The sequence below is a fragment of the Bombyx mori genome, chromosome 28 (genome assembly GCF_030269925.1).
Source record: "Bombyx mori chromosome 28, ASM3026992v2".
Lineage (NCBI taxonomy): Eukaryota > Metazoa > Arthropoda > Insecta > Lepidoptera > Bombycidae > Bombyx > Bombyx mori.
In genome coordinates, this window is record NC_085134.1 from 5,357,082 (window position 1) to 5,370,136 (window position 13,055).

Here is a 13,055-nt window from a genome sequence, read left to right on the forward strand (position 1 = left end):
CCCTTAACTGAGGTATTAGTTCTTTCCTTCTTTCTAAAACTTCTTTACTATAATCCTCTTTAACGTAAATATTTTTTGGCAGCTTTTTCTTATTTCGCAAAATCTCATCTTTCTTCCATGCGTTTAGCATATTAATTAAAATTGGGCGTGCTCTTTCTTTTATTTTACCAATTCTAAACGCTTTGTTAATATGTGTTTTATGCACTTCGATACCCGAATCGTTTAAAGTTGTTGATACCATTTCTACTATGTTAATATTTTCATTCGATTCCTCGAAGCCGTAGAATATTAAATTATTCTCCTTTTTTCCAAATTCTAAGCGTTTCACTTTCTCATTTAATTTCTCTACTTCATTCTTTAGAAACAAATTTTCTTCTATAATTGGTGTTAACTTATCATCCATTTCTTTTAATACCGCTTTTGTGATTGAATCTGTTAGGGTTGTTGTTTGTTTTTCCATTTCTTGTTTTATTTTTGAAAATAGTAATTGCATTTGCTCGTCCATTTTAAATTTATGAATTCAGATTTTAATAATAAAAGGTTTTTTTTTTTTTTTTTTTTTAATGCCAGTACTAAAATAATAGATTGCGTGTAACGGAACGTAATGTTCTTATCTCTGATGTTGGTAGCACTGTTATAAAGTGTCAAAGTAAACTATTATTTATAGGTTATGTTATTACAATGATTTTTTGCACTTATTTTGTTCGGAGCAAAATATACAAGTTGTTTTTATCACTTTATTTCCACTATTAGTCCTTATTACACGATTCACTTGCACAGTTTATAGTTTTGTTCAGTATTTAAACAGTTATGTTTTTATATTCTGGGAGCAAAATTTGTGACGTTTGTACTATCCAACGATCCAACCGGAAGTTCATCTACCAGGACATAAAATCCCCTAAAAAAATGGATAATTTAATAATTAAAATTTTCAATATCAATAAATACAATCTATTGTGTAGGTAGTGCATATTTTCTCCGATTTTTGCGAGTCTTAGTAATTTCGCGTATACTATTTAAAAAAAATTGCCAGAACACAAGAAACGAAACGTAGTTTTAATATTTAAGTCAAAATAGATTCCACAGCTTGACGTCATATGTGGTTAGCTGTGTAGCATAAATTGAATCATTGAGTACCCATTAAGAGCTCTGCGTTTCCTTTCCTTACACGTCAATAACTTTCAATTATGATCATAATTACATTAGCAAAACATCAGTCACTTGATAAAAGCAAAAATCGTGGTATGACCTGGTTTACTGGTGGTAGGACCTCTTGTGAGTCCGCACGGGTAGGTACCACCACCCCGCCTATTTCTGGCTTGAAATGCAGTATGTGTTTCTGTTTGAAGGGTGGGGCAACCGTTGTAACTGTAGTGAGACCTTAGAACTTATATCTCAAGGTGGGTGTCTGGCGCATTTACGTTGTAGATGTCTATGGGCTCCAGTAACCACTTAACACCAGGTGGGCTGTGAGCTCGTCCACCCACCTAGGCAATAAAAAATATAAAAACCGTTAAATAATAGATATGCGATCATATATTAATAATAATAGTATTTATCGATCGTAGAATGCCCCATAAGCTCAAGGGGAAATTTACAAAACGATCTCCTATTGTGCTGTATGAATCTGAACGTTGGGCGACGAAAGTAAAGGATGAAAAAGGAGTGCACGCGGCAGACATAACAAATTATAAAGCGGACGGAGAGGAGAGGAATGTGACTAGGAGATGTATGGAAATGGTAGTGCAAGGTAGGAGGGGAAGAGGTTGGCACGAGAGAGAGAGAGAGTGTTGAGATGTCAGCTGATAGAAGAGAATGGAATAGAGAAAAATGCTGTGCCGATCCTACAGAGGAAGAAGATTCCGATTGGACTGAGACTTATTGATTCGAAATGGAAGACATTCACGTTGGGATCTCTAGGATCCTATAGATCTGTGATATACTGTGAGATGAACATCGAGTCTACCGATCAAATCATAATTAAAAACATCACTATATAGTCGCGGAATAAAACTGGAACATTCTAAACATAATTAAAACTTTAAAATACGCTCTACAATTAAGTAATATACCTAATCAAACAACTAAAAAGGTTTATACAAAACTATATGCTCAATTTTTGAGGGATACATTTGCCATACAGATTATATACAGCCTAAACCAAAAAGGTTTCAATGAAGAAAAAAATTAATAGTTTTTTTTTTTCATTGATTTAAAATACCAGGGCGTCATGGATCTATAAAGTGCTATTAAACCCAATTCCACGCTACGCAGTAGTTCACTAACGACTGCCGGCGACACAGCGGCGACGCCGTCTCATTTTAACTGGTCGCACTGTTAGCGATTTTCCCCTTTTCATTCACCGTACTGTAGCCTTCGGCGATAGTGATGTGAACATATAGCTCGCGATTACGATAATAATCATATACACAAATTAATTTAGCTGATAAATACAAATAGATTATTGAAACACGTCAAAGTAAAATGTACATACCTTTTGCAAATAACATTTAAGTTTGGCTTTCTTGAAACAAATCTGTGTCTTTATTTAGCAAAAAAAAATACAATTCGGCAATTTTATACAGGCAACCCAAGAATTATTTGAAATGTATTCGAAAGATTAATACTTAATCCTTTAAAAAACTTCTTTACTAACCAGCTTTTATTAGCTCAGTATGCATTTATGTTTGTATGTAAACGAAATATTTGAACGCTAACGCTACACGCTACGCTAAACGCGAAATAGCGCTAGAGTAGGAAGTCGAAATGATATGAATATAGTAGTTTTAAATAGATTAAAAGTGTGCTGAATGATGTGGGGGTTGAAAAATTTAATACTTTTTGTGACTTGTGTATTTAAAAAATATGGAGTATTTCAAATATTAACTGTTCATTTTATTACTTTTTTCGTAGGAAGCGTTGTTCCCTTCTTAATGAAGTATCCTGCTGTAATAGTTCATGAAATTGTTTTTAAATCTTTCCACTTGCTACTATATCGCCATCTTATTTGGGTCTTTTTCAGTGGACACTTTTTAATATATTGTGGATCTGAGACTGTGATGAAGCTTGGTATATTTATGAGGTAATGGTTTCTGTAAAATTATCATCAAAGTATAATGTGTGCATAGTTTTAAGAAAATGTTTTTCATACAATTAGCCATACGTCAAAACGAAAAGTGATTGGGTTTTTGTATTTGGCAATGTAATGTTGAATAATGTTGAAAGTTTACGTTTCGGGGAGATTTTCGTATTTTTCTATTATTAGAAGATTAATTTAATTTATTTAGTAGGTAGGAGTAGACAGACATTGGAAGGAAAGCGGGTAGGTGGCTTACCCAACCACTACCAATCTGTCTATTTATATCGCTGTTGTACTATAGAACTAAGACTTGGAATTATATCTCAAGGTAGGCGGCTTTTGCGTTGTTGATGTCTATGGGCTCCAATAACCATTTAACTCTAGCTAGGCCGTGTGACTTCATTCATTCCTTTAGGCAATAAAAAAAAATGTTAAAAAATTTATTAAATTAAATCGATACGATAACATCACTAAGCTTTTCCCGATCGCTACCATCGTCTGACCGACATAATCCGTCCTTACTACACCCGAGACAGATATACGAGAGAATTCAGTACGTGCGACAAAGACGGAAGATGTATCTAGGTCACGGGATAAGAGCAGATCCGGCGTTTTTTATTTAGCGTTGTGTAGCGACGGAAAATCCAGGAAAATAACTGAATGCAACTATAAATAGACGATTTGTTTAAAAACTTGCTTATAATTAATAACGTTTTAATGACGCTTTTAACGATTTTGGTTACAGAGTACAATATTTAGATGTGATTTCCAATGTTTGCGAGAAGCGTTACGTAACTTTACAGAAGACAAAAAAAAATCGATATTTTTCAATTATGATATCAAATATCGACGTATACATGTTCTTTACATTCGATTATAGATGGATATGTTACTGTTGAAACTATAGGCCTATTATTAATATTGTTGCTAAACTTAATCGAACTTTTTATCATTACACATTTAACATACTCGCAGAATACACGACGGTAGAGGTCAAATGGCAAACAAAAGAAGATCTAACGGAACCATAAATCTGAAAGCATTGATTTTCCCGCTGACATAACATCGAGGTCTATTCTCGTAATACTGGAAGTGCTGGAAATAGCTCGCGATTTATTTAATAAGAAGTATAGCGAGAGCGGGCGTCGGGAGCGACAATCAATCGCGTAGTCGGAGCGGCTGAGTCGTGGGGCTACGCGCATGCGCTCGCTGGGAAGCGATCGATGCGCCCGAGGGAACGCTCAGTGGTCGCGGAGCCGTCGCGCAGTCGAGTGCACAATGCGTCCCCAGTGAGGCGGGAAACGAGCCAAGCTGTATCTCCGCGAGTACGGTGCGGAGGAGGAGCGGCCGGCGTGCCGGGAGGAGTGGCGGCGCGGCGAGTGGACGGGCGCGCGCGGCCGGCTGCCCCAGGTGGACCGCAGCCCCTCACGCCGCAGCCCCTACCTCGCGCGCGATGACGAGCCCTCGCCCGCGCCCGACGAGCGCGGCCGCTCCGCCTCGGCCGGCGCCCACCACCGCGCTCGTCCGCGTCCCCTGCGCTACCAGTCGCTCGAACGCGACTACGACCGCTCGTACGCGCCGCCTCCACCCCCCGAGGACGACTACTACCGCCGCGAGCCGCCCCCCCTCTTCCTCGGCGAGCTGCAGTCCCAGAACTCGGATCTGCAACGGGAACTGGGCAACCTCAAGAAAGAACTCGAATTGACCAACCAGAAGCTCGGCTCCAGCATGCACAGCATCAAGACCTTCTGGAGTCCCGAGCTCAAAAAAGAACGGGCACTGAGAAAGGAAGAGAGCGCCAAATACAGCCTCATTAATGACCAGCTGAAACTGCTCAATCAGGAGAATCAGGTAACGTACGACATTCTCAACTCTTTGCCTGTTAGCAACATCCTGATTTACATTTTCTTACCCTATTAACTTGCTAAACGTAGCTATAAAGATATAGATTTCCTTTATTAACAATCTATAAAAACTTTAGTGCCATTTTTTCGGTCTTATTTTAATAACTAAGGTGGGTATTAAAAACTTAAACATGTAAGTATGCACTTATGATCCAATTTTCTTATTCGACATCGATTTCTTGACCATCTTTCTGTACAGCACAGGCCTCCCCAGGAAAAGTAGCACGGTTTTACTTAGGTTTAGCTTTTGTAACTTCTGCTTTAAATTTCAATGATTCAATCTCGATTTAATAAAGTTAAAAACAGCCAACAGCTCTAAGTAAATTAAAAGCCTGTTCACAAAAAGAAAATGTCGCTTGTATTACGAATAGAATCAAGCGAATTTAATTATAAACAATAAAGGGGCAAGGTCGATTTTTCACGTCCCAAACAAATTAAAGAAGTAAATCAACAAACAAGATGAATCATCGGGGCAGCGCTCTATCCGGGAATTGGGGGCCGTCGCTTACGTCACACGCATGCCTAGAACGGCCGATTCTAGTTTCATTGATGCGCTAGTTCAATGGAAGAGGCTCGCAGAACTCTCCGATATCAAATATGCTCAAATGCCTATTATTGCATGCTACTTTTTTTATATCTATGTGGATATTGTTACGTCAAATTTTAAGTGACACTCAAGATATTCTCGTCGACTATAAAGATTTCTTGATAGCGTAAATTAATGATCTCATTGATGGGTTTTATAGTTAATGGTCCATGGACAGCAAAACATGAACGCCACTGTTCAAACTGTGACGTAATATCGCCGTCTGATGCACTGGAATAACAGCTGTCTTCATCAGGTCACGAAAGGGATCGTGCTAGAAAAGGAATAACTAGACGCTTGTGATCTTCTCGCTATCTCTTTCGCACTCCTAGTAATGACAGTGAATCTTTGCTTTTTTTTTAACTACCCTCCAAAAGTAAACGGTTTATTATCATTCATTTCTGAATATGTTTAAATACGTTTTGATTATGTAAGCTAATTTTGACAATAGCTTGGGCACTGTAGATGCGACAAATAGACAATCCTTAAAATAGTTCACAGTTCCGATATAAAAACATGTAAAACGTGGTACCTATCCAGTCAAGGACTATGATGTGCTGTGTGAAATAAATTCGCCGACACGACAACGTGTAGTTTTTTGTCTCGTTCTCGCAGTCGCTAAGTCTGCACGACTTGACGTATATATCTAGTAACAAAAAAAACAGTTTATTATCAAAGAAAAAATTTCGGGCCAATACGAAATAATTGCCGTGAAATACGCAGCGTAAAAAATAATAAAAGTTGACACTTAGTCAATACGTCAATCAACTTAGCGAGCTTAATTTTTTTTCAATTGATGAAACGCAAAAGCGACACCTCTAAGATATAATCTATAGAATGTACGTTGCGAAAATTCTCCTTCAAAAGTCCTCCTTCCTCCTCATTCGAGATATACTTAATACTTTTGAAGGTTTTACAGAAATAGTTCTCATATTCCCAATTTAGTGAAGGCTAATTTTAATTTTGAAAGAATAAATAGATTATCCCTCAATGTATTGCAAAATATTCGTTCAGAATGATTTTCTATTCATCGCAAAGTCTCTGGAGCTTAATATTCATTTAGGGGGGTAGAGGATTTCAATATTCTGGTGGGAGAGCGTCTTGTAAGCCCTCACGGGTAGGTACCAAAACCCTGCTTATTTCTGCCGTGAAGCAGCAATGCGTTACAGTTTGAAGGGTGGGGCAGCCGTTGTACGGTAAAACTGGGACTTAAAATTCGAGTTTGGATGGGATTTAGATTTTTAATGTCTATAGGTTCCCGTAGCTACCTACCAGCCAGAGGTACCTAAGTTTAATGTTCCGAAGTTTAATGTTCCGAAGTGGATGACGGCGTTCGAGTTAACATATCTATGGGCTGCGGTGACCATGTGGCATCGCGCTTGGCTGTTTCTGCACCCGTCATCTCAGTAGTAAATAAATCAGGTCTCAAGCCCACCCCGAATATTGCCATTAACCATTTAAGCCCTCGTGGCGTCATCTTACGTTACGTTCATTTGAATTTCAGGTTCATGCATAATAATATCGTAACCGATTTATCGTTATTAGATGTCGGTAATGTAACGATGGATTTCGTCTGAAAACGATTTTTTTTTCTTTTCTCTCATACTTAAGAAAGCTTTTGTGGAGATCAATCACGCTTTACGCAAAATCCCTCTGTTGGGCACTTTTAGGACGATTTTTCATTGGTCCTAATGTGTGACCATTAACTAGTGATTACACAGATTTATAAATTTTCTTGATGTGATTTGATCCCACGAAGTTTTTGTCTTCATTGTGTAACTCGTTCCCATACATCAGCTCGCCGAGTTTCTCGCCGGATTTTCTCAGCGGGTCGCGATTCTGATCCGGAGTAGATGCATTCGCGAAGCAGCTGCCCTTGGGCTGTTAAGTCTCCTTCGGAGGCGCTCAGGCAGCTATTAGCTAATCCCATCCCTCCTGGCTGAGCCTTCGCTCGCCCACCTGTCCTGGTGAAACTGGAAAGGCCTCCGGGCCACCAATAATCCTTCCTTCCTAAAACAAAAAAAATAATTGCCCGTGAACATAATATTTTAAATAAGTATTTATGTAGAAATAATGTGTAAAAAATATCATCTTTTTTTATCTTTTTGATACTGGTCGAAATATTAGAGCGAAGTTATTTAATTATTCTACTGTCATCGGTCCTTGGTGGGTTGTGAAGTTTCAAGTAGAATAAATAAATACCACTTCTTAAATGAACAAATTCTATATGTATGTTTTCATTTTGTTCTTCGACAGCAGACGAATATTGTGTGGTCTTCGTTGGTTTTGGACCAAAGAAATGTTAGGGGACAAAAAGAAACTATAGATGTTTGTCTGAAAGTCTCTACTGAAAATAAGGCCCTTACTCATAAAATCAATGTAGATACCCCGTGAAAGTCAAAGGAAGTATGATTTATATTCGTTGGCCTAGGGCTTAGGGCATACTTTTGCGATGGGACGTTCAACTCGTCTAGATAATATTCTTGATTCTTGTGCCAAATTCCCTCACTTGGCACGACGTCAAATATACTTGAATGTTGATTAATTTTTGGTGTTCAATTTACATTGTTCCTTTTGTAATGAGCATTTTTAACTGCTTCTGAGTTTTAATTCAATGTGACGGAAACTGAAGTAAAAGTTTTTAAAGTTCGGTTCATTGTTATGAATGGAAATTAGTTTGGTCATTTTTGTATTGCGTTTTCTATTTTGTGTTGTAATAGACCTTTCGGAAAGAAAACCATCATCATCATCAGCGTGTCGACGTCCATTGCTGGACATAGGCCTGCCCCAGGTCTCGCCACAATGACCGGTCCTGCTACCTTATTTATCTATTCCGTGGTACCACCACCCCGCCTATTTCTGCCGTGAAGCAGTAATGCGTTTCGGCTTGAAGGGTGGGGCAGCCGTTGTAACTATATTGAGACCTTAGAACTTATATCCCAAGGTGGGTGGCGCATTTACGTTGTAAATGTCTATGAGCTCCACAACCACACCAGGTGGGCTGTGAGCTCGTCCACCCATCTAAGCAATAAAAAAAATATATTATATTCAAAAATGTACCTAGAACGACCTTTTTCAGCGACTCCTAATAATCAAATGACCAAAAGTAGCTTAGAAAGGGACAAACTTCTCCATTGGTCTCTTTCACTCCGTCCCCTTCCTCTACGTCTTTTCGGTTTAAAAACTTTATTCGATGTTTTCTAGAAAACACATTTTGGATCGGGTCCCTATAATTCTAAAGGTGCGATATGCTGTGGCTGTAGTTCTGTGACCAAACTTTGTTAAACTAACAAAGAAATATTGCGACGAATCTCAGACAGAGCAAACGCAAAAACTCTCTCCTCATAAATTCGATTTCGTCTCACTGCCTCTAAGTACTCTTTTCGGTGTGTGTGAGTTAGGATTGTTCTTGAAATACAATTTGTTCACGCAATAACCTTGTGTGGGTGCAGGATGAAATCCATTAATACACTAAGCTAGATCATATGGCCAGACGGTCATCGTGGATTGAATAAGTAAATCTAGGACAATTGGTAATAAGAATTAGGTTAAGAACACAGTTAAATGTTATGATAATATTTTAACGTTCATTGAAACATCAATAACAAATTGTATGTAGTGTTATTATTAAAGAATTTAACTTTAACCTGGTAAACTTTCTGCCAAAACAAGTAAAGATAAGTAATTTCTATATTATACATACCAACTACTTCCATTTGATTCCATACAGAAGAGGGCCGTTTGGATTGTCGATAATCCCATCCTCACGGATTGTTTGGAACCTCTGGGTCTGCGGAGGGACTTCGGTTCTCTCTGTATTTTGTACCGATTGTTCCACGGGGAGGGATTATTTGATCCCATCATCTCGTTTTTACGATCGCACCGCCTGCCACAAGTAACGTAACCACTGTACTGTGTACTTGTACTGGTGGTAAAATCTCTTTCGAGCCCGCACAGCTAGGTACCACTTGCTATTTCTGCCGTGAAGCAGTAATACGTAACGGTTTGGAGGGTAGGGCAGCCTTTGTACTGTAAAAATGGAGACCTTAGAACTCATGTCTCGAGGTACTTTTTTTAATAGCTTAGATGGGTGGACGAGCTCACAACCCACCTGATGTTAAGTGGTTACTGGAGCCCATAGACATTTACAACGTAAATGTGCCACCCACCTTGAGATATAAATTCTAAGGGCTCAGTATAGTTGCAACGGCTGCTCTACCTTTCAAGCCGAAACGTATTACTGATTCACGGCAGAAATAGGCTGGGCGATGGTACCTACCCGTGCGGACTCTATAGGTTCCGATAACTACTTAACACCAGGTGGGCTTTGAGCTCATTTATGCAATAAACAAAATAAAAAAACAGTGTACCAATCGCACAACGATACGCTTCCGAAATTTGAAACCGTAAACGCTAATTCGGAACATGTTAATTTAGGCTTTAGCATTTCAATTTTTGTTCATTCGAGCCTTATTCCGAAGTCAGAGTCAACAGGTTCAAGAGAGAGGTTTTCGAACTACATGCTTTGGCCACGAGCCAACCTCTACAGCCGTCGCGGCGCCAACCTTCAGCCCGGAACAAATAAACGAACGGTTTTAATGAAATTCTTCATTAGTAGACAGAGGTCACGACTATGTTACGCGAAAGCTGCCTGAGCTTTTGTGTACGCACTATAAGAGTTGTTCAACGTTTTAGCTAAGCTAATTTCCCAAATTCTAGGAAGGAAGTTCTCTTATGAAAGCGCCGGTGAATTTAATGACCAAACTAGAACCTAGTTCTGAAGAAACTAGAATCGGCCGTTTAGGCATGCGTGTGACGTAAGCGACGGCGACGGCCCCCAATTCCTGGATAAAACACTGCTCCGATGATTCATCTTGTTTGTTGATTTACTTCTTTAATTCGTTTGGACGTGAAAAATCGACCTTGCCCCTCTGTTGTTTATAATTAAATTACAGAAAAAGAGGAAGGGTGATTTGAAATTTCGACCTTATCCCTCGAGGTGGCTTTATTGAGGTTAAGGATTTCGCCGAGCAGTGGCTGTGTTGTCGGCTACCCAAGCATAACTGAAGGGCTCGCCCCCACAAAGAGCGGAGGGAAGGGATAAGATTTTCATAGTAAGTTTCCGAGTGTTTCAAAAGTGAGCACAGATTTTTTAGGGATATTTTCGTGATAGGAAATACAACAGTCCGCTTGTCCACATTTCTGTACTTGCGGACTTCTTAAATGATGATCAGACGCGGCTCTGCGGATCACGACGACAATTGACGTACGGGCCAATTTATGCTAATATTATAAAGCTGTAAAGTTTGTTTGTTTGAACGCGCTAATCTCAGGAACTGCTGGTCCGATTTGAAAAATTTTTTCAGTGTTAGATAGCTCATTTATTGAGGAAGGCTATAGGCTATAGAACATTACGGTAAGGGCAATACAAGTGGAGTGCCAATAAATTATGTTTTAAAATAAGGGTTTAAATAGCTCCTAAAGCATTCTATAATTCAAATATATTTTCACATTCAACGTAAATGAAGTGCGGGGTAAAATTTAGCGTTATGCCAAAGTAACTATTCCATGCGGACGGAGTCGCGGGCAAAAGCTAGTTTAAAATAATTCGCTATCAGACTTCTCTGTTCACATTGTTTCTGCACTAAATCGACCTTCACTCGTTAATGGTCTAATTGTTTATTCATTTAATGGGTGCACTCGATGCTCTTGTTACGTCAGTCAGCTAGCAGATCTGGTGTCGCAACAGCTGTTACCTATTGAACAGTCGGTTCGTTCTCTGTCGTCTGGTTCGTGTACGGCTTTTAAGAAGGCATTGAAAATACTCACTACCGCCAGTCACATTCCATTTCTTTAGTTTTCTTTCTTTTCAAATCACCTGTCAAGTCTTTTTTTCTGTCTATGTCTAGTTATTATTGGTCGTATATCCTGTCAAAGACACTCCACGGAACTCGTCTCAATTAATAAGGTCGGTTTAACAGTCGGTTCTTTCTCTGTCGTCTGGTTCGTGTACGTCTTTTAGGAAGGCATTGAAAACACTCACCACTGGCAGTCACGTTCCATTTCTTTAGTTTTTTTTCTTTTCAAATCACCTGTCAAGTCTCTTTTTTAGTTTATGTCTAGTTATTATAGGTCGTATGTCCTATCAAAGACACTCCACGGAACTCGTCCCAATTAATAAGGTCGTAGACTACAATTCAGCAGCGCAGGACCAATCGTTGTGGCGAGGGGTGGGGGACATATGTCCCGCAGTGGACGGATAATAACGTATGAGTAGAGCTGTCTTAGATAGCAACCTAGCTCACTATAAATCCAGCATAAATGAAAACACAATATAAAGAGCAAATCGCTAAACTATAAAGCTATCATGAAATAAAACCAAACTGATGTACGGTTTAGACCGAATTGAACTCTATTGTCTTTAAGGCAAAGGCGATTCTGATGTTCAGGACATAGGACGTTTTCAAAGTAAAGAAAGGATATTGACGACGCGCAGAATCCCGAGCAAACATATACATAGATATTAAGTTACTTTGTTTTGATGATAGAGAGGTTTATGTGCCTCTGTTTACTCGATATTGTCTTATAGGGCACTTATGATATCCGATTACTATACATCATCATAGTCGGTTACTCTTGGCAGAGCAGTTGTGGTCATTTGGGATCCCTGTTTATTAAAGCCTTGACAGCTGTTCTCCATACAGTACTGAGGCTTGGCGCACAACCTCGTTAAATGGGGTTTTGGTAAGGATTTTCATCTGATTAGTCCAGCGCATGGAGTTTTGTCCACGAGATCTTTTACCATTGACCCTACCTACTCGTACTATAAAACATTAACTGTCTCATGTCAGTGTCTTGTCAATTGCGACGAAAAATACTGACCTACGGACACAGCCTACTGAGTTTCTCACCGGATCTTGACAGTGGACCGCGATTTCGATCCGGTGGTAGATTCAGCGAAGCACTGCTCTTTCTAGGGCTAGTGTTAGCATATTCTCTCAGGTTGAGCCCGTGAGCTCACCTACCGATCCGCATGAAGTTGGAATAGCCCCTTACTGCCGGTGAATAGGTAGGGAAAAAAACTAGCGTAACCTTAAAGGGTAAATGGCACGCTAAATGTTTTGAAGTCGCCGTAGCCTAAAGAATAAATCGCACGGTGCGTTCGTATTGAACGATGCGACTGTGTTAGTGTTAGAATCCAGCAAGCAGGTACCAATTTTTCTAACTTAATTCAAGCTTTTTTTATGCTGAAAGTTTGCCATGCTCTCAACACAGGTAAGAACAATGGATCATTATGAAGTTTGGGTTACAGTGGCTTTGGCAGTGGATTTGCGCTTTAACAAACTTTCAGCTTTTATAAAATAACGAAGGTCTGGGGTTCACGGGCTCTTAGACTATTAGCTTCGATTCGTGAACCTTGTCTTGGTTCATTGGACATATTTCGGTTACGAGTCATCGCACGTGGATAGTCGAACGAAATAAAACA

At 39.4% G+C, this 13,055-nt stretch overlaps 1 protein-coding gene across 5 annotated transcripts in view; it reads left to right on the plus strand.

Moving 5' to 3' along the window:
* Positions 1-3,874: 3,874 nt before the first annotated feature.
* LOC101745804 (early endosome antigen 1) overlaps positions 3,875-13,055 on the plus strand; it is a 60,642-nt gene continuing 51,461 nt past the window's right edge. For 2 of the 5 annotated variants that reach the window (XM_038021133.2, XM_038021134.2), the window contains exon 1: positions 3,952-4,930. In XM_038021133.2, coding sequence (XP_037877061.1) covers positions 4,808-4,930 — 123 coding nt within the window. In that variant the 5' untranslated portion in view covers positions 3,952-4,807. Of the gene's footprint in view, positions 4,931-13,055 lie in introns of all 5 variants that reach the window. The other 3 variants (XM_012697708.4, XM_012697707.4, XM_012697709.4) reach the window with 3 other exon arrangements.